At 37.3% G+C, this 26,814-nt stretch overlaps 1 protein-coding gene across 4 annotated transcripts in view; it reads right to left on the bottom strand.

Moving 5' to 3' along the window:
• The window catches only part of crygmxl2 (crystallin, gamma MX, like 2), a 64,526-nt gene that overhangs the window by 1,136 nt on the left and 36,576 nt on the right, over positions 1-26,814 (bottom strand). For 2 of the 4 annotated variants that reach the window (XM_058061124.1, XM_058061127.1), the window contains 2 exons: positions 23,082-23,186; positions 546-788 (listed from right to left, as the gene is read on the bottom strand). In XM_058061124.1, the coding sequence (XP_057917107.1) occupies positions 546-788; positions 23,082-23,186 (348 nt within the window). Of the gene's footprint in view, positions 1-545; positions 789-2,586; positions 2,727-23,081; positions 23,187-25,314; positions 25,409-26,814 lie in introns of those variants that run through there. The other 2 variants (XM_058061125.1, XM_058061128.1) reach the window with 2 other exon arrangements.

Consider the following 26,814-nt stretch of genomic DNA (forward strand, 5'->3'; position numbering starts at 1 on the left):
GAGCTAATGGTAGGGTCAAAGTAAGGGATAGTGTTAGGAGGGCTAAGGACTGGGCTGGGTTTTAGACTTGGACTTGGTTTAGGGCTTTTTGTCAACTCTTTGCCCCTGAGATGATGTTCCACTTTGAATTCAGGGGAGCGCTCGGTTTCTTTAAGGAGCAACAGATGAGCAACTACTCTTTTTTTCGGGGCGTGACAGAAGTTTTGATTTTTTTTTTTTTTTTTTTACTGTTATTATTACACCCCCATCTGGAAAAGTGCCAGAAGCCCTCAGCGTGTGATTAGCAGAATTAGAATGAAGGTAGTGAGTCTTATGGGGTTGTATGATATTCCTTTTAAAGGCTGACTGCTTCTCCTTGTGGGCCTCACAGCAAAGCCTTTCATCCTATGACCTGCCAAAAGGATCTCTAAATGGAATCAAAAGACGGCGTGATTGACATCCATTTTGAAAAAGCCGCATTTGATGTGCAAGGTGAGACGAGTGCACACACACGAGGGGGGGGAGGGGGGGACTGGCGGTCCAAGCTGTCTGTTTGATTGACTTACGGGGGGGAACATCTGGCAGGAGCGGATGCAGTTGTTGAAGCCCATCCACGTGCGGTAGTCGGGGTACTCTCCCGGGCTGAGGATGTACTGGTAGCCCGTGTAGTTGGCCTTCTCGTATGCCACCCAGTGACCGCCGTTCACCCGGATGGAGTTGCAGCAGCTGAAGTGCCTGAAGGTGTCCGTGCAGTCGCTGCCGCATTCCCAGTGGCGGCCTTGGAAGTTGCGGCCTTCGTAGAAGATGATCTTGAAGTAGAGACGGAGATGTTGCGCTTCATTGAATGAGGCGTAGGGGGCACTGCTCTGCTTTGAATAAACCGTCACGGTCCAAGAGTATAGTAACAGGACGCGGTCACAATAGATCCGGGTTGGAAAATAGGAGGAATATTACCAGTACTGCATTCCTTATATAATAAAAATATTACGGCTAGCTGATACTAGCAGCCTTTGTTAGGTTTCTGAAGGACAAAAAAATGAAAATAAAGTTATTTTGTCTCCACTTTTGCACCCCTCATCAATGCTAACCATGTTGTGTGGCAAGGAGAGGAAGTGCTACCAAAGCTGGAGCCAACTACGGAAGCCCGGAAGTAGCAGAAGTGAAAGAATAAAATAAAGCACATACAAAAAAAGCGATGAAAATAGAGTGAAAAAAAAGAAAAATAAATAACTCATTGAGATAAAATTCACATAATTACTAAATACAGTAAACCTCGGATATATCGGACTCGGATATATCGGAAATTCGCTCACAACGGACAGATAAAAAAAGAACCGATTTTTCTGTTAATGCATTTCCAATAAAAATTCATTGCATATATCGGATTTTTTTATAACGGATTTCGCCTATTTCGGACAAAATCTCCAGTCCCGTTCCAATGCATTTCCATTAAATTTCCCTCGCATATATCGGATGGCCGCATCGTGGCGCTCCGATTCGCCGAATCGTGACAGGCCGCTATACGACAGCGTTTGCAGCGTTGCCTGTGCGTCCAGGTACATCGGAAACATAGTCAAGGAAGTGCCTTTTTATAACGGATAAAATCCGATTTACGCATATACCGGATATAAATCCGATATATGCGTAAAACTGACATTTTCCGGTATACGCATATAACGGATTTCGCTTATATCGGACAAAAACAATTCCCACAACAAGTCTTATTAATGTCTTCTACGGCTCCGCTATATTGGGTAATATGAGTGTAAAGGTTACTATAGGGGTGTTATTTCATGTCTAGAGAGCTCTAATGATGGTAATATGCATAAAACTGACATTTTCCGGTATACGCATATAACAGATTTCGCTTATATCGGACAAAACCAGTGGGAATAATTGAATCCGATATATCCGAGGTTTACTGTAATAATAAATACGCACATTTAGAAAATAAATAATACAGTGCATTTTTAACTTAAATTCATCCACAGAGGACCAATCAGGTTTTTATCAGGCATCCACAACATAAATAACGCCACAAAACACAATAGTGGTGCTAAATGCTAACAGCACTGCGGTTCGCTATTGTTGGTCAGATTCCCAAACGCAATTAACGTGCTAACGGCGCACCAAAATTATTAAAAAGTTTTATATTATTATTATTATTATTATTTTATATTTATATTTAAATATTTTAAAAATAATAAAATATTATAATAATTAAAATAAAATTAAAATAATAATTATTATATTATTATTATGTAAAATATGCAAATATAACAATATTATTATATATAATTAATATAATAATTAGCATTAATATAATAAAAAAAGTGTGCTGAAAATGTATCTTATTTGAAACAACAACATAAAAAAAGTACGTGTAAATATTTGACATGTATTTTTGGCACAAATGTACTTCACTGTGTGTTCTACCGTAGTTATTTTCTGTGTTTACATCAACAACAACATGTTCAAATCCGAACCTGATATCAACATGTAAACAAAACACCAGACTTTTAGTCAAATCTAACCCAATAAATGGACCCCCTTAAAGTGCGACTTAGTAGTACTCCAAAAAAAAACCAAGCGTGTGAGTTTTCATACCTTCCCCATGGTCGGATGGATGTTAGCGCATCATAGCTGCACACACACTTTACAGCTCCTTTTATACCCTCCCACTTACCTCTGGCCCCTTTTTTTGTCTCACAATGCTACCTTATCTGCGCTCTGCTAGAGTTTACCTATAGATACAAGCCTGCAAACGCTTGTACTATTCTGTGCTGACCATGTGACATATAGCCTTTTGGGACAAAAAAAACAAACAAAAAAAAAAAAACAAAGGGACTTTTCAGTGCATCCTAACAACAGAGTGGTAAACTGAGTGGACGGGGGGGGGGGGGGGGCACATTTATATTTGTGGAAAATGTTCACTTTGTGTTCAAAATTCACTCACTAAATGTACTGCAAAAAAAAAGGTCAGTAAGGATAATTCATAATGCCGCCTACAGAGAACATACTAACTCCTTATTTCTAAAATGACAAATACTTCAACTTGCTGATATAGTTAATTTCCAAACAGCTAAAATAATGTATACGGCTAAAAACAACCAATTAGCTAAAAATGTCATCCAATACATCTCTACAAGAACCCTAATCCTAACCCAATTCAAGAAACAATACAAGCAGTTGATGTTTGCTAAATACAAGGATGAAGAGTCTTGAACCAGTCATGATGTGCTATATATATATATATATATATATATATATATATATATATATATATATATCACTATATTGACACTTACTATGGTACCCATTATGTCATTGGATGCTCATATCACCTTGTACTTCGGTACATGACAAAAAAATTAAATTAAATTAAATTAAATTTTAAATTATTAATTTATTTAATTTTAAATTAAATTAAATTAAATTAAATTAAATTAAATTAAATTAAATTAAATTAAATTAAATTAAATTAAATTAAATTAAATTAAATTAAATTAAATTAAATTAAATTAAATTAAATTAAAGGGTTAATGTTAGGGCGATATTTTGGGCTAGGTTCAAGGCAAGACTTAAGGACAGAGTTAAAGTTAAGAATAGTGTTAGCAGGGTCAAGGACTGGGCTAGGGTTAGGTTTTAGGCTTGGACTTGGTTTAAGGCTGGGGTAAAGGGCTACTGTTCGGGTTATGGGTCGAGCTAGAGTCCAAGCAAGAGTTAATGGTAGGGTTAAAGTAAGGGATACTGTTAGGAGGGCTAAGGACTGGGCTGGGTTTTAGACTTGGACTTGGTTTAGGGCTCAGGTTAAGGGTTAATGTTAGGGCTATATTTTTGCGCTAGGGTCGGGGCAAGAGTTAAGGACAGAGTTAAAGTCAGGGATAGTGTTGGTTTAATTTAATAAAAAAACATAAAATTATATTAGAAAGCAGGAAGTGAACAAATGTAACAGTTACTGATTGTAAAAGTACCAGATGGAGGGGTAGGATTTAATAAGCTTTGCTTCTTCCTACTCCTTTTTGGACATGTGGAACTGGGAACTGATTATGGGATGCATTCAATTGTAATCTGATGCATGTTCAAATGAAATAAAACAATTAAAAAAAAATTTAAAAAAAAAAAAAATATTACATTAAAAAAATAAATTAAAAAAAAACTTAAATTAGGAAAGCAGGAAGTGAACAAATGTAACAGTTACTGATTGTAAAAGTACCAGATGGAGGGGTAGGATTTATTAAGCTTTGCTTCTTCCTACTCCTTTCGGACATGTGGAACTGTGAACTGATTATGGGATGCACTCAGATTTTAATCTGATGCATATTCAAATGAAATAAAACCATTAAATTTTTTTTAAAAAATTAAACATTTTTTTTATTAAATTAAAAAAAAAAACAAACTTAAATTAGGAAAGCAGGAAGTGAACAAATGTAACAGTTACTGATTGTAAAAGTACCAGATGAAGGGGTAGGATTTAATAAGCTTTGCTTCTTCCTACTCCTTTCGGACATGTGGAACTGGGAACTGATTATGGGATGCATTCAATTGTAATATGATGCATGTTCAAATGAAATTAAACCATTACATTTATATGATTTTTGAGCAGTGTGAGAAATTTCAAGCCATTCCCGTGATGCGGTACAACTGGATTCAGCAAAAGTCACACTTTCAGGGTCAAATGTCGTCGCTACTATACGGTTAGCTTTGTGTTCTTGATATAATCTACAGTGATGTGTAGTAGTCTCTCTCCGCTTCCATCGCCTGCAGAGGTGCCGCAAAGCCAGATGCGACTGTTTTATACAAGTACACACAAGTACACACAAGTACACACTACTGGTCCATGAATAAAAAGCAAAGGTTGGGGGCATCTTTGTAAAAAAGTGATAGATGTTTTAGACTTGGGAGTCTTTTGCCTTGTAAGCGTAGCCGCGAGCTGCTGATGCCGCCATGCATTGTGTTGCCCCCGAAGCCCCACCCTCTCCCTCCCCATAGCTTGATGCCAGAAAGGTCATCTTTTAGCCTTTCATGGGGATAAAGAGCGAGCGCCCCCCCCCCCTCTCTGTGCGCTGCCTTTTTGTTGTTGTTTTGCCAAACTACAATAGCCCATTCTGTTGCAAAGTGCTAAGGGAACAGCGCTGATAAGCGTTTGCACCTTTTCCATTGAAGCGGCGCTCTTTTCCTATGACATAAGTGCATCATTTGATGTCCTTTTATTATAATATTTAGGGTGATTGTGGTAGATTAGCATATGCGCGATGGTGCAGTGGTTACCTCGACCCAGTCACATTTACAGCAGCCATTACCAAATGGCGAATCCATTGATTCCCAGTACATGTCCTGTGATGAATATAGTGTTCAATTTCTACAGACCATCTCCAAATGTACTTAGAAGACACCATAACCAACAAATCCGAACTACTACGAATTTTCCACCATGATGGAAATAATACAAGAACCTTATTCTCTTCTATTAAGAAACTACTCAAACCTCAGCCCAGGGGTGGGCAAACTTTTTGACTCGCATTGATATAACAAAAATTCCGGGGGGGGGGGGGGGGGGGGGGGGGGGGGGGCAGACTATATATTTTACACGTAACAGTCCACCTGGTATTATTGTATCTGTAAAATTGTCATGCAATCTGCTATTATTATTTATTATTTTATATTTATATTTAACTATTTTAAAAATAATAAAATATTATAATAATTAAAATAAAATTAAAATAATAATTAGCTGTCTTGGGGCGAGAGGCGGGGTACACCCTGGACTGGTCGTAATAATAATAATAATAATAATAATAATAGTAATAATAATAATAATAATAATAATAATAATAATAATAATAATAATAATAATAATAATAATAATAATAATAATAATTCATTCATTTTTTACCGCTTATCCTCACGAGGGTCGCGGGGGTGCTGGAGCCTATCCCAGCTGTCTTGGGGCGAGAGGCGGGGTACACCCTGGACTGGTCGTAATAATAATAATAATAATAATAGTAATAATAATAATAATAATAATATATATATAAATATATATATATAATATTTAACTATTTTAAAAATAATAAAATATTATAATAATTAAAATAAAATTAAAATAATAATTAGCTGTCTTGGGGCGAGAGGCGGGGTACACCCTGGACTGGTCGTAATAATAATAATAATAATAATAATAATAATAATAATTCATTCATTTTTTACCGCTTATCCTCACGAGGGTCGCGGGGGGTGCTGGAGCCTATCCCAGCTGTCTTGGGGCGAGAGGCGGGGTACACCCTGGACTGGTCGTAATAATAATAATAATAATAATAATAATAATAATAATAATAATAATAATAATAATAATAATAATAATAATAATAATAATAATACATTCATTTTCTACCGCTTATCCTCACGAGGGTCGCGGGGGTGCTGGAGCCTATCCCAGCTGTCTTGGGGCGAGAGGCGGGGTACACCCTGGACTGGTCGTAATAATAATAATAATAATAATAACAATCATAATTCATTCATTTTCTACTGCTTATCCTCACGAGGGTCGCGGGGGTGCTGGAGCCTATCCCAGCTGTCTTGGGACGAGAGGCGGGGTACACCCTGGACTGGTCGTAATAATAATAACAATAATAATAATAATAATAATGATTAATTTATAACGCACTTTACATCAAATAAATGATCTCAAAGTGCACATATAGCAGACTACATGACACTTTTACGTGTAAAATATGTGTAAAAATATACGTGTACAAATGGACTGTCACATGTAAAATCCTATACAGTCTGCCCCCCCCCCCCGTCAATTTTATTAAATCAATGCGGCCCGCGAGTCAAAAAGTTTGCCCACCTCTGGTATAAACAAATGTATGGCAAACACTGATATTTTATATATTGTGTATATCGCCAATATACTGTTATTTTAATTATTGTACTTTAAAAATCTACCACCGCGGTACTCATACCGCAGTTTGAGAATAAGTACTCAAACTATGAGAAACAAATAACGGGTTCGTTCATCTTGCAGGTTTAATTCTGACACAAGAGTGCCATGTGCGCAAAAATGCCCCCATCATCATCATCATCACCATCATCATCATCATCCACCATGATAATCCCTAAGGAATGCTAGCTAACCCGAGCTCATTAGTCAGGACTTCTGGCTCTCGTCCCGCAGCTTCTCCAGTGTTCATCTTTAGTCGTGCTTCCCTTCGCCCCTCCCTGAAGGGAACGTAACATCACACACACGCCACGTTGCCGGGCTTCTTTCCTCCGAGGAGAAGAAAAGAAGCTACCCGCTGCGGAGCGTTCCACTCTTCATCTCAGAATGATGGAAGAAAGGAAAAAAAGGAGAAAGGAACATGGTGGCGGTGATGATGCTGGTGGTGGTGTTGTGTGTGTGGGGGGGCTCTGTTCACGGCTCCATTGTGTCCGAGGATCTCGCTGTGCGAATGCGTGTAATCGCGTGGGAGATGATGACACTACTAGCCTGGAGAAGGACTGTCAGTTGGGGACGGGGCTGATTGATGCGCACCCCATCGAGAGAGGAGAAACTTGGATAGACGGATAGCGATGGCGGCGTCAGCTAACGTAAAAAAAAAACACTTTAGGAAAAAAGCACATTCCTGTCACTAATTAGGATCTACACTTCCTCCATCTATATACATATATAATGTATACTAGTACAGTGGTATGGAAAAGTAAAACCACCCAAACATTTATAGGTTTTCATATTTTTATGAGGATAGCATGTTAATGTATACTAGTGGTATGAAAAAGTATCTGAACCTTTTGGAATTTCTCACATTTCTGCATAAAATCACCCATCAAATGAATGAATGAATGAAAAAACAGTGTCTGCTTTAACTAAAACCACCCAAACATTTATAGGTTTTCATATTTTAATGAGCATAGCATGTTAATGTATGCTAGTACAGTGGTATGAAAAAGTATCTGAACCTTTTGGAATTTCTCACATTTCTGCATAAAATCATTATCAAATGAATGAATGAATGAAAAAACAGTGTCTGCTTTAACTAAAACCACCCAAACATTTATAGGTTTTCATATTTTTTATGAGGATAGCATGTTAATGTATGCTAGTACAGTGGTATGAAAAAGTATCTGAACCTTTTCTCACATTTCTGCATAAAATCACCCATCAAATGAATGAATGAATGAAAAAACAGTGTCTGCTTGAACTAAAACCACCCAAACATTTATAGGTTTTCATATTTTAATGAGGATAGCATGTTAATGTATACTAGTACAGTGGTATGAAAAAGTATCTGAACCTTTTGGAATTTCTCACATTTCTGCATAAAATCACCCATCAAATGAATGAATGAATGAAAAAACAGTGTCTGCTTTAACTAAAACCACCCAAACATTTATAGGTTTTCATATTTTAATGAGGATAGCATGTTAATGTATGCTAGTACAGTGGTATGAAAAAGTATCTGAACCTTTTCTCACATTTCTGCATAAAATCACCCATCAAATGAATAAATGAATGAAAAAAACAGTGTCTGCTTGAACTAAAACCACCCAAACATTTCTAGGGTTTCATATTTTAATGAGGATAGCATGCAAACAACGACAGAACGGGGAGGAATAAGTAACTGAACCATCACATTTAATATTTCGATCGCAGGTCTTCAGACAGCTCTTTTGAGCGAACATTGGTGCACATCAGACAATGCTTCTCGTCAAGACAATTCTTACCAGGTGTGGGTTTTATAGTGGGCAGGGCAGTTTTAAGACACTCATCGGTGATTGGGTACACACCTGACTAAAATTGTTTGGTAAAAATTTCAATTGCTCTTTAAGTGTCCTTAGGCAGAGGGTTCAGATACTTATTCCTCCCCCCTTTCTGTCATTTGTTTGCATGGTATCCTCATTAAAATATGAAAACCTACAAATGTTTGGGTGGTTTTAGTGTTTTTTTTCATCTGTGTGATTTTGAGATTCAGATACTTTTTCATACCACTGTACTTTCAACACCAGTTCAATTGTATGCAGCGTCCCGTATCGTAACTTATGTGTTCCGTCTGGTACTGGATGCTAACAAGTGAAGTGCTAACGTCTGGGTCATTGGAAAACTGTCCGACGGCCCAGTTTCCCCACAAGAGGGGTTCATACTGTGTTTCATCATGTCACAGTACATGTTGGAATTCATGTTTCCACTTAAGGTAGCTCTTTATTAACACTAACACTTGCCCCAGCTAATCAATCTCCTCCATCCAACCTTCAACCTGTCTTCTGCATCTGTCTCTCTCACACCAGCTACCCTCATGTCCTTCACTACCATCTTCACTGTCCAAACATCTCAGTCTGGCCTCTCTGACTTTATCTCCAAGGCCTCTAACATGTGATCCTATCCATCCTGGTCACTCCCAATGTGAACCTCCAGTTCTGCTTCCTGTTTTTTCCTCAGTGGGACTGTCTCTAGACAACAACAACAACAACAACATGGCTGGTAACATCCCTACAAGCCCTACTCATGTTTTTATACGGGCTAGTTTGAGTATCCAATACCACAGCAAGCACACTGAGAGGATGCGTACATCCAAATCCAAACCCGTGGCCTTGTTGCTGCGAGGCAACACTCACATACAATCGTCTCTGTTAAATAACATTCCAGACGACTTCTTTCAGTCTAAAAACAAAGCCCATTTTGTGACCCTGGAGTATAGAGCGAGCCTCAACCCCCCGAAATGTTGTCATGCAAGATAGGAGGGCAGCCTCGCCACCACTGTCGTGTAAACAATGAGCTGTCACTCCAAGAACCGGATTAATCTGGCGCGGAAAAGTGCAGCAAAAAAAAAAAAATGCTCGCCAAGTAAGCCTCCGAGTAAAAAAAAAAATGAGGACCTCTCCTTTTTTTTTTTAACGGAGAGATCATCCTCTTCCGTCTTTGTCAGGAAAAAATCTCCAGGCGTTACGCTTCTCTTGTCCCTGCCAGCGTCAGCACTCTATCGGGACTGCCAGACGCGGGGCGCCACTGTGAGGCCGTGCCAGACCCCGGATTTGCCGCGATGTGTCTGATGTGCTCCATCTTTTTTTTAATTAAAAGAGGAAATGGTGTTGGAAGCAGAAGGAAGGCGCTTGGACCGAGCGAATGGATGCAGCTGTCAATTATGCTAACTCGTTTGCTCTTCGTCTCAGATTTGGTGCAAAAACTCCTTGGAGTTTAGTTTGGAAGTTTTTGCTGTAAATCTCCAACTATGTACACACAATTAACAGTATAATTAAAACTACTCTTGGCAATGAAATCAGCGTGAAAACGTATGACAATGCAAACATCTCAGCAGTGTTTACGTTCATTGTCGAGTGCTCTATGCTACTCTTTCATGTCAATGACTAAAGCAAAACATTATATAGTGTAGATAAAATAAGTAAATAATGTCATAATTCTATTAAAAACACAATATTTTTGGTTATTTTTCATTATTTTGAATAGTATTCCCCCTAATTAACGCCCACTGACATTACCAAAAATGGTTCCAATATTATTCCTCAGTTACCGACTGCCTGAAAATGGGGAGTTCAGAGTCAATTTCTAATAACAACAGCTGGGATAGGCTCCAGCATAGCTCCTGTGACCCTAGAAATTGGACTGTTCAATAACTGGATAGTAAAAATAAACATTTTCAATCTAACGGCCATTTGCGTTACCAAAAATGGTTCCAATATTATTCTTCAGTTACTGACTGCCTGAAAATGGGGAGTTCAGAGTCAATTTCTAATAAAAACAGCTGGGATAGGCTCCAGCATACCTCCCGTGACCCTAGAAAATGGACTGTTCAATAACTGGATGGTAAAAATAATTATTTTCAATCTAACGCCCATTTGCGTTACCAAAAATGGTTCCAATATTATTCCTCAGTTACTGACTGCCTGGAATTGGGGAGTTCAGAGTCAATTTCTAATAATAACAGCTGGCATAGGCTCCAGCATACCTCCTGTGACCCTAGAAAATGGACCGTTCTATAACCAGATGGTAAAAATAATAATTTTCAATCTAACGCCCATTTGCGTTACCAAAAATGGTTCCAATATTATTCCTCAGTTACAGACTGCCTGAAACCGGGGAGTTCAGAATCAATTTCTAATAATAACAGCTGGCATAGGCTCCAGCATACCTCCCGTGACCCTAGAAATTGGACTGTTCAATAACTGGATAGTAAAAATAATTATTTTCAAACTAACGCCCATTTGCGTTACCAAAAATGGTTCCAATATTATTCGTCAGTTACCGACTGCGTGAGATTGGGGAGTTCAGAGTTCATTTGTAAGAATAACAGCTGGGATAGGCTCCAGTATAGCTCCCGTGACCATAGAAAATGGACTGTTCAATAACTGGATAGTAAAAATAAACATTTTCAATCTAACGGCCATTTGCGTAACCAAAAATGGTTCCAATATTATTCCTCAGTTACTGACTGCCTGAAATTGGGGAGTTCAGAGTCCATTTCGAAGAAAAACACCTGGGATAGGCTCCAGCTTAGCTCCTGTGACCCTAGAAAATGGACTGTTCAATAACTGTTCAATTATTGAATGGTTAAAATGATAATTTTCAATCTAACGCCCATTTGCGTTACCAAAAATGGTTCCAATATTATTCCTCAGTTACTGACTGCCTGAAATTGCGGAGTTCAGAATCAATTTCTAATAATAACAGCTGGCATAGGCTCCAGCATACCTCCCGTGAAAATTGACTGTTCAATAACTGGATGGTAAAAATAATTATTTTCAATCTAACGCCCATTTGCGTTACCAAAAATGGTTCCGATATTATTCCTCAGTTACTGACTGCCTGAAATGAAGGAGTTCAGAGTCCATTTCTAAGAAAAACACCTGGGATAGGCTCCAGCTTAGCTCCTGTGACCCTAGAAAATGGACTGTTCAATAACTGTTCAATTATTGAATGGGAAAAATAATAATTTTCAATCTAACAGCCATTTGCGTTACCAAAAATGGTTCCAATATTATTCCTCAGTTACTGAATGCCGGAAATTGGGAAGTTCAGAGTCAGTTTCTAATAGTAACAGCTGGGATAGGCTCCAGCATACCTCTCGTGAGGTATAACTGGATGGTAAAAATAATAATTTTCAATCTAACGCCCATTTGCGTAACCAAAAATGGTTCCCTCTCTGATGAACAAAACAAATAACGGTTTGTGTTTCTTACATTACCATACTTTTTCAGATAAGTTTTCTCTTTGAAAGTCGAGTTTGTCGAGGATTTCTTAAGTTCGGCGTCGTTTTAAGTAACGCACCATCAGCTCCGCCGTGACCCGAAGTCATTGAACGACGGGGCCTGGTGCGTCTACTCGCTAGACACACCAGGGGGAGCGCTCGCTTTCTCTACTTCTAGTCCTCCAGTTCCCTCGCATTTCTGGCGGTGTGTTTTGTGCCCCCGAGCTTGAAAGGTTTAAAAGAGCGACTTTCCACCCTGTAAACCAGGTTCCTTTCAAACGAGTCACGCTGTTTACTGACACATGACAAAAAAAAGAAAATAAAAAAAAAAAAAGTTCAAGACATCCCCTCCTCTCTCATCTGTCTGCTTACAAGAGTGTGAGCTCACCTCAGAGCCTGGCCCCTTGGTCCTCCAGAGCCCCCCTTCCCCCGGAACAAACAAAGTCGGAGGGGCGGGGGGGGGGGGGGGGGGGGGGGGGGGCGTCCCTCCCCAACTTGCCTTTCAGCGCTCGGCACATCTCTAATCACATGTGACGCCCTTGTTCGCATCTTCAAATTTGTCATCAAAGCAAATGTGTTCTGACAAGAGCGAGTGACAAGTGCACCAGAGGAGAGGCAGCAAATCAGCGCTTTTTTTTCGTACCGCATATCAATTATTGATCATATTACACCACCACCACCCGCCCCCACTCCCGCCCCGGCAAGTAGACACCTCGTGATAACGAAATACATCAATTTAAAAAATAAATAATCAAGTGGGCGCCATTGTTGCAAAGCTTTCAAATCAAATCAACTTTATTTATATAGCGCTTTTCCTGCAAGGAGATGCAACACAAAGTGCTTTCCAGAATTAAAACAATTTCCACAATTAAAAAGGACAACAATGAAGCAAAAAGAAAGCCCCTCCTTCCCACCCTCCATACTAGACCCACACATGCACACACACACACACGCAAGCACACAATCACCCACAGTATGGAGACATGGCATGGTACTGAGGAACAAGGAAACGCCACCTTTGGGGCCGTCCACACTGGGAGGAGCTGCAGGCCGTGCCATCGGAGGACCAGCACCCGGGCCCCCCCGACTCCGTTACACGGGCGGACCCCCACATTAAAAGGGAGGAACCCCCAGCCGGCCGTGTCGAAGGGACCCAAGGATGGCACCCCCTCAGCATACCCGAACGGCCCCCAGTGTGGAGGACCCCCCTGAGGAAACACTGGAGTTAGAAGCTAAAGACTAAGAGACATAAAATAGGACTAAAAGAGAAAACATAACACTGGAGTTAAAAAACTGATCTCAGATAAAAAACTTTAACCCACTCTGATTGACTGCCTGCACATTTTTGCAGCTTGACAATGAAAGCAGGCCTCTTCTTGTTGCCAGAGGCCACTTGCAATTTATTTAGAGAACCATCCCAGCAGGTAGCAACACCCGTCTTAATGACATACACCTTTATACTAAATAGGAATTACCGGGAAAATAGATTCTACACGCAGAAGATAGTGAACCAGGTTAGCCGTTAAATGAATTAGATACTTCAAGGCTGTGACCTTTTGCATCTGAAAATAGAATCTCTTAAAACATTTGAACAATCCAATACAAAACCTCAATCAAAAATTGAGCAATTCTTCATTCTTCAGAGATAAATAAGTAAATAGATATACAATCTTTCGCCATAACACGAGGAACGCTTGAAGAATCGAATCGGATCCAACGCAAAACAACCAAGTACCAGTTCTTGACAATGGCAATAAAACTTGGGAAAATTGATTGGGAAGACAAAATTGAGCAATTCTTCATAAAGTACTGTAACCTGGCTTGCGTTTGAACTCCACTTTGAATCTGTAAACATTATATTTGTCATGTTTCTATTGTTCCTTTCTGATTGTTATGATTTTTAAACTATGAATATCAACTGGAGATGTTTCCCAAAGAAGAAGAATGGTCAGAAATACCATCAACCAGAATTTAGACCCTCATAGGAAGCGTTTATTTCTGCAAAAGGAGGATCTACTAAATATTGATGTCATTTTTTTTTGTTGGGGTGCCTACTTTTGTCGAAATAATTATTGCATACTTTCTATAAATTCTATAAACTTCATTTTGCTATATGATATATTTAACTGAAATGTCTGATCCCAACAACCGCTGATTTATAAAGGAAAATCTTTTAAAAATTACCAGGGGTGCCCAAATGTTTTCATACCACTGCATATGAAACAGGACAGGATGACTGGGGGATAAAAGGGGAAGAAGAAAAGGGAGAACGAGAGAATAAAATAGCAGGTCCAAGGCCTTTTGGACCTTTTGCATCTGAAAATAGAATCTCTTAAAACATTTGAAGAATCAAATACAAAACCTCAATCAAAAATTGAGCAATTCTTCATTCTTCAAAGATAAATAAGTAAATAGATATACAATCTTTCGCCATAACACGAGGAACGCTTGAAGAATCGAATCGGATCCAACGCAAAACAACCAAGTACCAGTTCTTGACAATGGCAATAAAACTTGGGAAAATTGATTGGGAAGACAAAATTGAGCAATTCTTCATAAAGTACCGTAACGTGGCTTGCGTTTGAACTCCACTTTGAATCTGTAAACATTATATTTGTCATGTTTCTATTGTTCCTTTCTGATTGTTGTAATTTTTAAACTATGAATATCAACTGGAGATGTTTCCCAAAGAAGAAGAATGGTCAGAAATACCATCAACCAGAATTTAGACCCTCATAGGAAGCGTTTATTTCTGCAAATCTACTAAATATTGATGTCATTTTTTTTTGTTGGGGTGCCCAAATGTAAGCAGCTGCCTACTTTTGTCGAAATAATTATTGCATACTTTCTATAAATTCTATAAACTTCATTTTGCTATATGATATATTTAACTGAAATGTCTGATCCCAACAACGGCTGATTTATAGGGATAAAAGGGGAAGAAGAAAAGGGAGAACGAGAGAATAAAATAGCAGGTCCTTTTGCATCTGAAAATTGAATCTCTTAAAACATTTGAACAATCCAATACAAAACCTCAATCAAAAATTGAATCAAAAAACTGAAATGTCTGATCCCAACAACCGCTGATTTATCAAGGAAAATCTTTTAAAAATTACCAGGGGTGCCCAAATGTTTTCATACCACTGCATATGAAACAGGACAGGATGACTGGGGGATAAAAGGGGAAGAAGAAAAGGGAGAACGAGAGAATAAAATAGCAGGTCCAAGGCCTTTTGGACCTTTTGCATCTGAAAATAGAATCTCTTAAAACATTTGAACAATCCAATACAAAACCTCAATCAAAAATTGAGCAATTCTTCACAGAGATAAATAAGTAAATAGATATACAATCTTTCGCCATAACACAAGGAACGCTTGAAGAATCGAATCGGATCCAACGCAAAACAACCAAGTACCAGTTCTTGACAATGGCAATAAAACCATCAAAAAATTGATTGGGAAGACAAAATTGAGCAATTCTTCATAAAGTACCGTAACTTGGCTTGCGTTTGAACTCCACTTTGAATCTGTAAACATTATATTTGTCATGTTTCTATTGTTCCTTTCTGATTGTTGTGATTTTTAAACTATGAATATCAACTGGAGATGTTTCCCAAAGAAGAAGAATGGTCAGAAATACCATCAACCAGAATTTAGACCCTCATAAGAAGCGTTTATTTCTGCAAATCTACTAAATATTGATGTCATTTCTTTTTTTTTTTGTTGGGGTGCCCAAATGTAAGCAGCTGCCTACTTTTGTCGAAATAATTATTGCATACTTTCTATAAATTCTATAAACTTCATTTTGCTATATGATATATTTAACTGAAATGTCTGATCCCAAACAACGGCTGATTTATAGGGATAAAAGGGGAAGAAGAAAAGGGAGAACGAGAGAATAAAATAGCAGGTCCTTTTGCATCTGAAAATAGAATCTCTTAAAACATTTGAACGATCCAATACAAAACCTCAATCAAAAATTGAATCAAAAAACTGAAATGTCTGATCCCAACAACCGCTGATTTATAGGGATAAAAGGGGAAGAAGAAAAGGGAGAACGAGAGAATAAAATAGCAGGTCCAAGGCCTTTTGGACCTTTTGCATCTGAAAATAGAATCTCTTAAAACATTTGAACAATCCAATACAAAACCTCAATCAAAAATTGAGCAATTCTTCACAGAGATAAATAAGTAAATAGATATACAATCTTTCGCCATAACACAAGGAACGCTTGAAGAATCGAATCGGATCCAACGCAAAACAACCAAGTACCAATTCTTGACAATGGCAATAAAACTTGGGAAAATTGATTGGGAAGACAAAATTGAGCAATTCTTCATAAAGTACTGTAACTTGGCTTGCGTTTGAACTCCACTTTGAATCTGTAAACATTATATTTGTCATGTTTCTATTGTTCCTTTCTGATTGTTATGATTTTTAAACTATGAATATCAACTGGAGATGTTTCCCAAAGAAGAAGAATGGTCAGAAATACCATCAACCAGAATTTAGACCCTCATAGGAAGCGTTTATTTCTGCAAATCTACTAAATATTGATGTCATTTTTTTGTTGTTGTTGGGGTGCCCGAATGTAAGCAGCTGGCTACTTTTGTCGAAATAATTATTGCATACTTTCTATAAATTCTATAAACTTCATTTTGCTATATGATATATTTAACTGAAATGTCTGATCCCAACAACGGCTGATTTATAGGGATAAAAAGGGAAGAAGAAAAGGGATAACGAGAGAATAAAATAGCAGGTCCTTTTGCATCTGAAAATAGAATCTCTTAAAACATTTGAACAATCCAATACAAAACCTCAATCAAAAATTGAATCAAAAAACTGAAATGTCTGATCCCAACAACCGCTGATTTATCAAGGAAAATCTTTTAAAAATTACCAGGGGTGCCCAAATGTCTTCATACCACTGCATATGAAACAGGACAGGATGACTGGGGGATAAAAGGGGAAGAAGAAAAGGGAGAACGAGAGAATAAAATAGCAGGTCCAAGGCCTTTTGGACCTTTTGCATCTGAAAATAGAATCTCTTAAAACATTTGAAAAATCCAATACAAAACCTCAATCAAAAATTGAGCAATTCTTCACAGAGATAAATAAGTAAATAGATATACAATCTTTCGCCATAACACGAGGAACGCTTGAAGAATCGAATCAGATCCAACGCAAAACAACCAAGTACCAGTTCTTGACAATGGCAATAAAACTTGGGAAAATTGATTGGGAAGACAAAATTGAGCAATTCTTCATAAAGTACCGTAACTTGGCTTGCGTTTGAACTCCACTTTGAATCTGTAAACATTATATTTGTCATGTTTCTATTGTTCCTTTCTGATTGTTATGATTTTTAAACTATGAATATCAACTGGAGATGTTTCCCAAAGAAGAAGAATGGTCAGAAATACCATCAACCAGAATTTAGACCCTCATAGGAAGCGTTTATTTCTGCAAATCTACTAAATATTGATGTCATTTTTTTTTTTTTGTTGGGGTGCCCAAATGTAAGCAGCTGCCTACTTTTGTCGAAATAATTATTGCATACTTTCTATAAATTCTATAAACTTCATTTTGCTATATGATATATTTAACTGAAATGTCTGATCCCAACAACGGCTGATTTATAGGGATAAAAGGGGAAGAAGAAAAGGGAGAACGAGAGAATAAAATAGCAGGTCCTTTTGCATCTGAAAATAGAATCTCTTAAAACATTTGAACAATCCAATACAAAACCTCAATCAAAAATTGAATCAAAAAACTGAAATGTCTGATCCCAACAACCGCTGATTTATCAAGGAAAATCTTTTAAAAATTACCAGGGGTGCCCAAATGTTTTCATACCACTGCATATGAAACAGGACAGGATGACTGGGGGATAAAAGGGGAAGAAGAAAAGGGAGAACGAGAGAATAAAATAGCAGGTCCAAGGCCTTTTGGACCTTTTGCATCTGAAAATAGAATCTCTTAAAACATTTGAACAATCCAATACAAAACCTCAATCAAAAATTGAGCAATTCTTCACAGAGATAAATAAGTAAATAGATATACAATCTTTCGCCATAACACGAGGAACGCTTGAAGAATCGAATCGGATCCAACGCAAAACAACCAAGTACCAGTTCTTGACAATGGCAATAAAACCATCAAAAAATTGATTGGGAAGACAAAATTGAGCAATTCTTCATAAAGTACTGTAACTTGGCTTGCGTTTGAACTCCACTTTGAATCTGTAAACATTATATTTGTCATGTTTCTATTGTTCCTTTCTGATTGTTATGATTTTTAAACTATGAATATCAACTGGAGATGTTTCCCAAAGAAGAAGAATGGTCAGAAATACCATCAACCAGAATTTAGACCCTCACAGGAAGCGTTTATTTCTGCAAATCTACTAAATATTGATGTCATTTTTTTTTTTTTGTTGGGGTGCCCAAATGTAAGCAGCTGCCTACTTTTGTCGAAATAATTATTGCACACTTTCTATAAATTCTATAAACTTCATTTTGCTATATGATATATTTAACTGAAATGTCTGATCCCAACAACGGCTGATTTATAGGGATAAAAGGGGAAGAAGAAAAGGGAGAACGAGAGAATAAAATAGCAGGTCCTTTTGCATCTGAAAATAGAATCTCTTAAAACATTTGAACAATCCAATACAAAACCTCAATCAAAAATTGAATCAAAAAACTGAAATGTCTGATCCCAACAACCGCTGATTTATAAAGAAAAATCTTTTAAAAATGACCAGGGGTGCCCAAATGTTTTCATACTACTGCATATGAAACAGGACAGGATGACTGGGGGATAAAAGGGGAAGAAGAAAAGGGAGAACGAGAGAATAAAATAGCAGGTCCAAGGCCTTTTGGACCTTTTGCATCTGAAAATAGAATCTCTTAAAACATTTGAACAATCCAATACAAAACCTCAATCAAAAATTGAGCAATTCTTCACAGAGATAAATAAGTAAATAGATATACAATCTTTCGCCATAACACGAGGAACGCTTGAAGAATCGAATCGGATCCAACGCAAAACAACCAAGTACCAATTCTTGACAATGGCAATAAAACTTGGGAAAATTGATTGGGAAGACAAAATTGAGCAATTCTTCATAAAGTACCGTAACTTGGCTTGCGTTTGAACTCCACTTTGAATCTGTAAACATTATATTTGTCATGTTTCTATTGTTCCTTTCTGATTGTTATGATTTTTAAACTATGAATATCAACTGGAGATGTTTCCCAAAGAAGAAGAATGGTCAGAAATACCATCAACCAGAATTTAGACCCTCATAGGAAGCGTTTATTTCTGCAAAAGGAGGATCTACTAAATATTGATGTCATTTTTTTTTGTTGGGGTGCCTACTTTTGTCGAAATTATTATTGCATACTTTCTATAAATTCTATAAACTTCATTTTGCTATATGATATATTTAACTGAAATGTCTGATCCCAACAACCGCTGATTTATAAAGAAAAATCTTTTAAAAATTACCAGGGGTGCCCAAATGTTTTCATACCACTGCATATGAAACAGGACAGGATGACTGGGGGATAAAAGGGGAAGAAGAAAAGGGAGAACGAGAGAATAAAATAGCATGTCCAAGGCCTTTTGGACCTTTTGCATCTGAAAATAGAATCTCTTAAAACATTTGAACAATCCAATACAAAACCTCAATCAAAAATTGAGCAATTCTTCACAGAGATAAATAAGTAAATAGATATACAATCTTTCGCCATAACACGAGGAACGCTTGAAGAATCGAATCGGATCCAACGCAAAACAACCAAGTACCAGTTCTTGACAATGGCAATAAAACCATTGATTTTGGGAAAATTGATTGGGAAGACAAAATTGAGCAATTCTTCATAAAGTACTGTAACTAAATATAGTTAATAATATATGATCGTCACATAACATGATGAGTTCTTGCACAATCTGACGAGATTATTAAACAATGGCAGTACAAAACCTCAGTCAAGAAGATGCATCCATATTCTAACGCTTAGAAGATGCAGTAGCTGCAAAAATGTCATTGAAAAAAATTCAAAATTCAATACAAAAACTCAATCAAAAATCAAGCCACTCCTGACAAACATAAACTGGACTAAATTTTCAATTATAATTCATTATTGGCAGCTGCCCCTACAATAATGAAAACTACAACCAAAATAAATCCCTGTATATATAACTATATATGTATATATACACAACACATAGTAAATATTACAGTTTGTATTTATTCCGCCCCTCCTTGCAGCGTTCTTTCAAGAATAAAGTCAAAGTGTGAATTGTGCACTCCGTTGCGGCACAGCAGGCGCCATTGAGAGGCTGCGTATAAAATAAAAGCGGTGCATTAAGTTAGTTCAAGTGATCACATTAGGAGGCGTTCTAACGGGAGTGTGCGGCAAGCCGAGATGGCCCGTTTGAAACCAAGAGCTTCTCTGACTGTGGAGGCAGCTGTTCGCTCGCTCAAAGGAGGAGAAGAAAGAAGAAAAAAAACTGAACAAGTGAATTCATTAAGGGTCATATAAATGGAAGAAAAAAAATGGAGTTCAACTTTTTAGCCCTGGACCAGAAGAATTGACTTTTCTTGATTTTGGCCTTTTATTTTTTTTTAGTTGTACAAACATGAAAAATATGTTGCAAGGAAATTTGTATTATTTGCTAGATTTTTAAATGAAATTATTATTAATTATTTTAATTATTATTAATTATTTATTTATTCTTAATTATTATTATTTAAATTAAATAATATATTTAAATGTTATATTTATATAAATTATTTAAAGAATATTATAGACTCATGTATTATCATAGCAATGAAATATATTTATTTAATGTAGCAATAAACAGATATTTATTCATAAAAAATATTATTATTATTATTATTAGAACATATTAAATTGAATTTATAAGCACCTTTCAAAAGACTCAGAAACATTAGTTTTTAAACAATTTTATAAAAAAAAGTAGTAGAAGGTGAAAAAGAAAATAACCACAATGAAATATATTTATTTAATGTAGCAATAAACTGATATTTATTCATAAAAATTATTATTATTATTATTAGAACATATTAAATTGAATTTATAAGCACCTTTCAAAAGACTCAGAAACATTTAAATAGTTTTTAAACAATTTTATAAAAAAAGTAGTAAAAGGTGAAAAAGAAAAAAACACAATTAATAATGTATAATAATAATAATAATAACATAAACACCAGCTAAACCATTGAATCTGTAGGTTCATTATTTTATACTTTGCTTTTTTTTAGTTGTCCTTGTTTTGAAATAGTTAATTCCAAGCTAAAAAATCATAAATTATATGTCTTTATTTCTTCTACCCTATTCCTATCAAATCATACCATCCACTAGAGGGCACTATAAGCCAAAAAAATGGCTTCCAGAGATTTCCACATATTTTTTTCTTTATTGCTTTATACAACAGCCAGCTTTGGATGTGCATTGTTTGCTTGCATCTAAACATTTGTAACACGTAAGAGCTATGTGTATGCGTGCTATCGTTTTAGCCAGGAAGTGCTTAAAACGCAAACAAACAAACCAAAAAAAAAAAAAAAAAAACACTCCTGATGTGACCCGAGTCCCTCGACACGCTGCTACTTTCAAACCAAAACATAAAGTGCACAAATTGTGGCTTTTGGAGTGTTTTAAAGCCGCTGTGTGTGTTTTTTTTTTTGGACAGGGCCATAGAGACGACGGTAAATGGAGGTGTTCCGTGGCTTGCATTTGAACTCCACTTTGAATCTGTAAACATTATATTTGTCATGTTTCTATTGTTCCTTTCTGATTGTTATGATTTTTAAACTATGAATATCAACTGGAGATGTTTCCCAAAGAAGAAGAATGGTCAGAAATACCATCAACCAGAATTTCATAGGAAGCCTCATAGGAAACGTTTATTTCTGCAAATCTACTAAATATTGATATATAATAATTATTGCACACTTTCTGTAAATTCTATAAACTTCATTTTGCTATATGATATATTTAACTGAAATGTCTGATCCCAACAACTGCTGATTTATCAAGGAAAATCTTGAAAATTACCAGGGGTGCCCAAATGTTTTCATACCACTGTATATGAAACAGGACAGGATGACTGGGGGATAAAAAGGGAAGAAGAAAAGGGAGAACGAGAGAATAAAATAGCAGGTCCAAAATTCTGCTCCAATGGGGCATAAGCACACTTTACAACCTAGGAATTAGAAACTTATCTACAGGAGGCTGAAAAGGGGGTGGAGGTTTTCCAGCGCTGGCCGCCAGCACCATTCGTGGCAGCCATATTTAGGCACGTGGCCCCTTCCTGTCAGCACTGTGTGGGGGGGCTACAGCAGTGAAGACGAGGGGGGGATGTTCCATATGTGTATGTGTGATGCTGAGAGTCCACTGGGCCGGCGCCAGTTGGCGGCAATGCAATATGCTGTGTCGCATAGTGTCACCAATAAGGTGCCTAGTGGCGTGCAGTGGCTCCAACTGCCTCCCAACTGTCTCGGGGTGGCCCGTAATGTCGGCAAGAAAATTTCAAAATGTTTAAAACCTTCGTCGCGGTAATTGCTTGATGCAAGTGGAACTAAGTGTCACAAACAATCCGCCTATTGGAATCTACTGGAATGTAATGGCGCGAGCCAAGTTGCGCCAATGATGCTAGGAGTCCATTGGGCTGGTGCCAGTTTGGCCAAAGATTATGTGATTGGCGCTGTGGTGCCGAATACCGACAACATGGCAACATGCCGAGCGAACATTAATTCGGCGCCACAGCGAGCCACTACGCGCCAATCACATAATCTTTGCCGCAAACTGGCACCGGTCCATGGACTCCCACCATGAGTGTCCTTGGATGTATGTGTGTGTATACCTGAGGAAGTTGATCCCAGTGCTTCAGTTTGCAGGACGGCATCTCGATACAAGAGCAGCTGCCATGGAGACGACCGTTTCCTGCTGCCTCGGTCCACTGGAGTCACTGCGACAACACAGAAACCGCTATGGTGACGACTGTGACGACTGAACAAATCCAGACAGAGTCAACAATCAACAGGTCTGTGAAAGAAGAAGTGGGGGGGAGGGGGTCCCAAGCACTGCAGTGTAGCAATCTTCTGGAGGAGATGTTCTGGCAGTGAACTTGGTGGGGTTCAATGCCGAGTAGTCATGTTCTAATAGACTCGGCTACTCCATTTTGGTCCATAGATCAATCCATCAATCATGACAGGTCGCCTCTGGGCAATTGACTGCAATTGGTCTCCATCTTCCGAATTTAGTGATACATTATCATAATTCCGAATAGGTAGATATTTTTGGTGTCTTCAATAGGAAAAATCGTCAGTCACATGACCAACCACTTCCCCCAACTGTCCATCACATAAACTGTGGTTAACGTTCATAGCAAAAATAACTAGCCTCACTTTTTGCACATGTTTGTTTCTACGAGAAATCGGATTGGGAAATTTACGAAAAAGTCCGCAATTTTCAAAAAAAAAAAAAAAAAAAAATCGAAATCAACATAGCCTCGCTTTTTTATAGCAAGAATAGCTAGCTTCACTTTTTGACTTAGGTGGGATTTATGATGCTAGCCTACATTTTGTGTAAGCACAACTTCCATAAATTGTCGTCTATTGGATGCTTAAATATGCAAAATATTTGGCTTCAATCGCATTTTTAAAGAATTTTGGAAAATATAGGATTTCATGCGGTTTTGCGAAAAAAGTTGACGATTTTTTACTGTAGCAACAACGTAGCCTCGAACTTCTACAGCAAGAATAGCTAGTTGTAACGATTTTAATATTGATTTGATTTGTATGATGCCAATATAATTTGAGGAAGATATTTGTTCATTAAAAAAAGATTCGATCTAAAACGATTCGGTCAAAAATTCAACCAGTCAAATCAAATCTGTGATGAATTCTATCTGATTTGATAGACTGCAAAACCGTTTTTTCCCAACCACGTGTTGAACCAATTCGGGAAAAGATCGGATTTCATGCGGTTTCACGAAAAAGTCACACGTTTTTTTTTTTCCCTCCACTGTTGTATCAACATAGCCTTGGTCTTCTATAGCAAGAATAGCTAGCTTCACTTTTTGACTTAGGTCGGATTTATGATGCTAGCCTACATTTTGTGTAAGTACAACTTCCATAAATTGTCGTCTATTGGATGCTTAAATATGCAAAATATTTGGCTTCAACCACATTTTGAAAGAATTTTGGAAAATATAGGATTTCATACGGTTTTGCGAAAAAAGTTGACGATTTTTTACTGTAGCAACAACATAGCCTCGAGCAAGAATAACTAGCCTTTAAACGATTTTAATATTGATTTGATTCGTATGATGCCAATATAATTTGAGGACGATATTTGTTCATTAAAAAAAGATTCGATCCAAAACAATTCGGCCAAGAATTCAACCAGTCAAATCAAATCTGTAATGAATTCTAACCGGAAAACCGGATTTTCCCACAACGTGTTGAACCAATTCGGGAAAACATCGAATTTCATGCGGTTCCACGAAAAAGTCACACATTTTTTTCCCCCTCCACTGTTGTATCAACATAGCCTTGGTCTTCTATAGCAAGAATGACTTGTCAATTATTGGGATTTGACGGCAAACATCTCCCATTTAATGCATTGCTCTAAAAGTGGCAAAAAGCATTGACACATTCCTATTGGGAATGATTGCAAAAGGTAATGCTCGATGGAATCAAGCATGTAATTAACATCCCTGTTTTACGTCTTCAAGGTGCACTGGTGATGATGTGAGCGAGGCCTCCGAGGATTAGCTCCACTTCTTCCCCCTCTGGAAGACCGGCAGCCGCAGTAGCGTCTCCACTCGTGGGAGCAAAATTAAAAAACCATGACACACCAAAGGGAGAAATCTAATTCCCATCATCAAGACCCACATTCTTTGGCTCGTTTTTTTTTTTTTTTTAAAGCTTTTAAACTTCTTGGATTCCTCCTCCCTGCCCGCGACGCTGTTTTGTGTTTTGTAGTTTGTTTTTCGCAGCCTCCTCTGGCTGTCGCCGCCGAGCGCTACAGCCACTTTCAAAAGCTCGCCTGTCACGCTCCGCCTTTGAGGCCGCTTTGAAATTTTAACGTACATGTTGTCAGACGTGATTGACAGGTCCGTCCCAGAGCAACGCCTGGGCTCTGCAGGCAGGCTGTCTTTTTGTTGGAGAAGAGATGCAACAAAGGCTGTGGGAAGAAGCCGGAGAAGAGAAAACACACATAAATAAGTCAAACTAAACTGTCGTTTTATCGCCTTTTCTACATAAATGAGATTCATGTTAAGGTCGTCATGTTTAGAACCTCAACGGGACACCAAAGGCAGCACGGCAAGACAGCTGCTGGACGTCCTTATCAGTTAAACCCCCCCACAAAAATGACGTAGCATTCATTTTTTAAAGGTGAGGTTTGCTGTCGTCACACTGGTAATAATATACAGTCTTTAAATTAATTGTATGAATAACAATAAAAGTGGATTGTATTGTATTATATGTTCCTATTATAAATATAATGTAATTAATTCAATACATATAATATAAATAATTAAATTAAAAATTTCTATTAAATATTTTTGTAATATTTTATTATTATAAAATATTTTAAAAATATATTTTAAAGAAAAATATTGTAAAACCACTTACTTTACAGTTTTAAAAAGGTACATAACAATAAAAGTGGATTGTATTGTATTATATGTCCCTATTATAAATATAATGTAATTAATTCAATACATATAATATAAATAATTAAATTAAAAAATTCTATTAAATATTTGTGTAATTTTTTATTATTATTAAATATTTTAAAAATATATTTTCAAGACAAATATTGTAAAACCACTTACTTTACAGTTTTAAAAAGGTACATAACATTTGTAGCAATAAGTTAAGTGCACTTCTCGCCTTTGAATTTTCATATTTCATTTTCATCACTTGCGCTGTTTTCAACATCAAAATATGAAATAAAAGTTGTAATTGTAATATCAGAAAAACAAACTATTATCATAGGAAACGTGAATTCAATATCGAGCAAGATATATGAGCAAGACCTTCAAATTTGTGCTTGATCGAATGGCTAAATGCTAGCATCCCATGTTAGCTAGCATGAGAAGCTAGCCGACTTCAGTCCAGTCAAAGCGGCTCGGGATACAAGAGCCTGTGAAAAGCACAACAAAGTCGACCTATGTCAAATTTTTATGTTTATAATTATCGGTCGCGATAATTATCCGACATCTTTAGCAAAAACGGACCAGTGCCGTAGGAGAAAACCCAGTAACAAATTCTAGCTAGCTAGCTAGCTAGACAGTGACAGTCACTTCCTCATTGTCTCTAGACGGCTGTGAGATACATTCAGGGACATCTCGAAATTCACAACAACGTCTTTATTTAGACTGCTAGCTAGCTAGCCATGGGCTTGTGTGTGTATGAAATGCCATTTGAGTATTTTCTACCGCAAACCAATTTCCCTTGTATTGCCATTTAAGTTTCAAAGTATACTATCTATATTTTTTACTGAATTCTGAACTCTCAGAACGGACAAAATCCAATCCACACAGCAGGAGGTGAGTTTCTAAGACCACGCTGATCCAATTTAGC

The sequence above is a fragment of the Doryrhamphus excisus genome, chromosome 22 (assembly GCF_030265055.1).
Source record: "Doryrhamphus excisus isolate RoL2022-K1 chromosome 22, RoL_Dexc_1.0, whole genome shotgun sequence".
Taxonomy (NCBI): Eukaryota; Metazoa; Chordata; class Actinopteri; order Syngnathiformes; family Syngnathidae; genus Doryrhamphus; species Doryrhamphus excisus.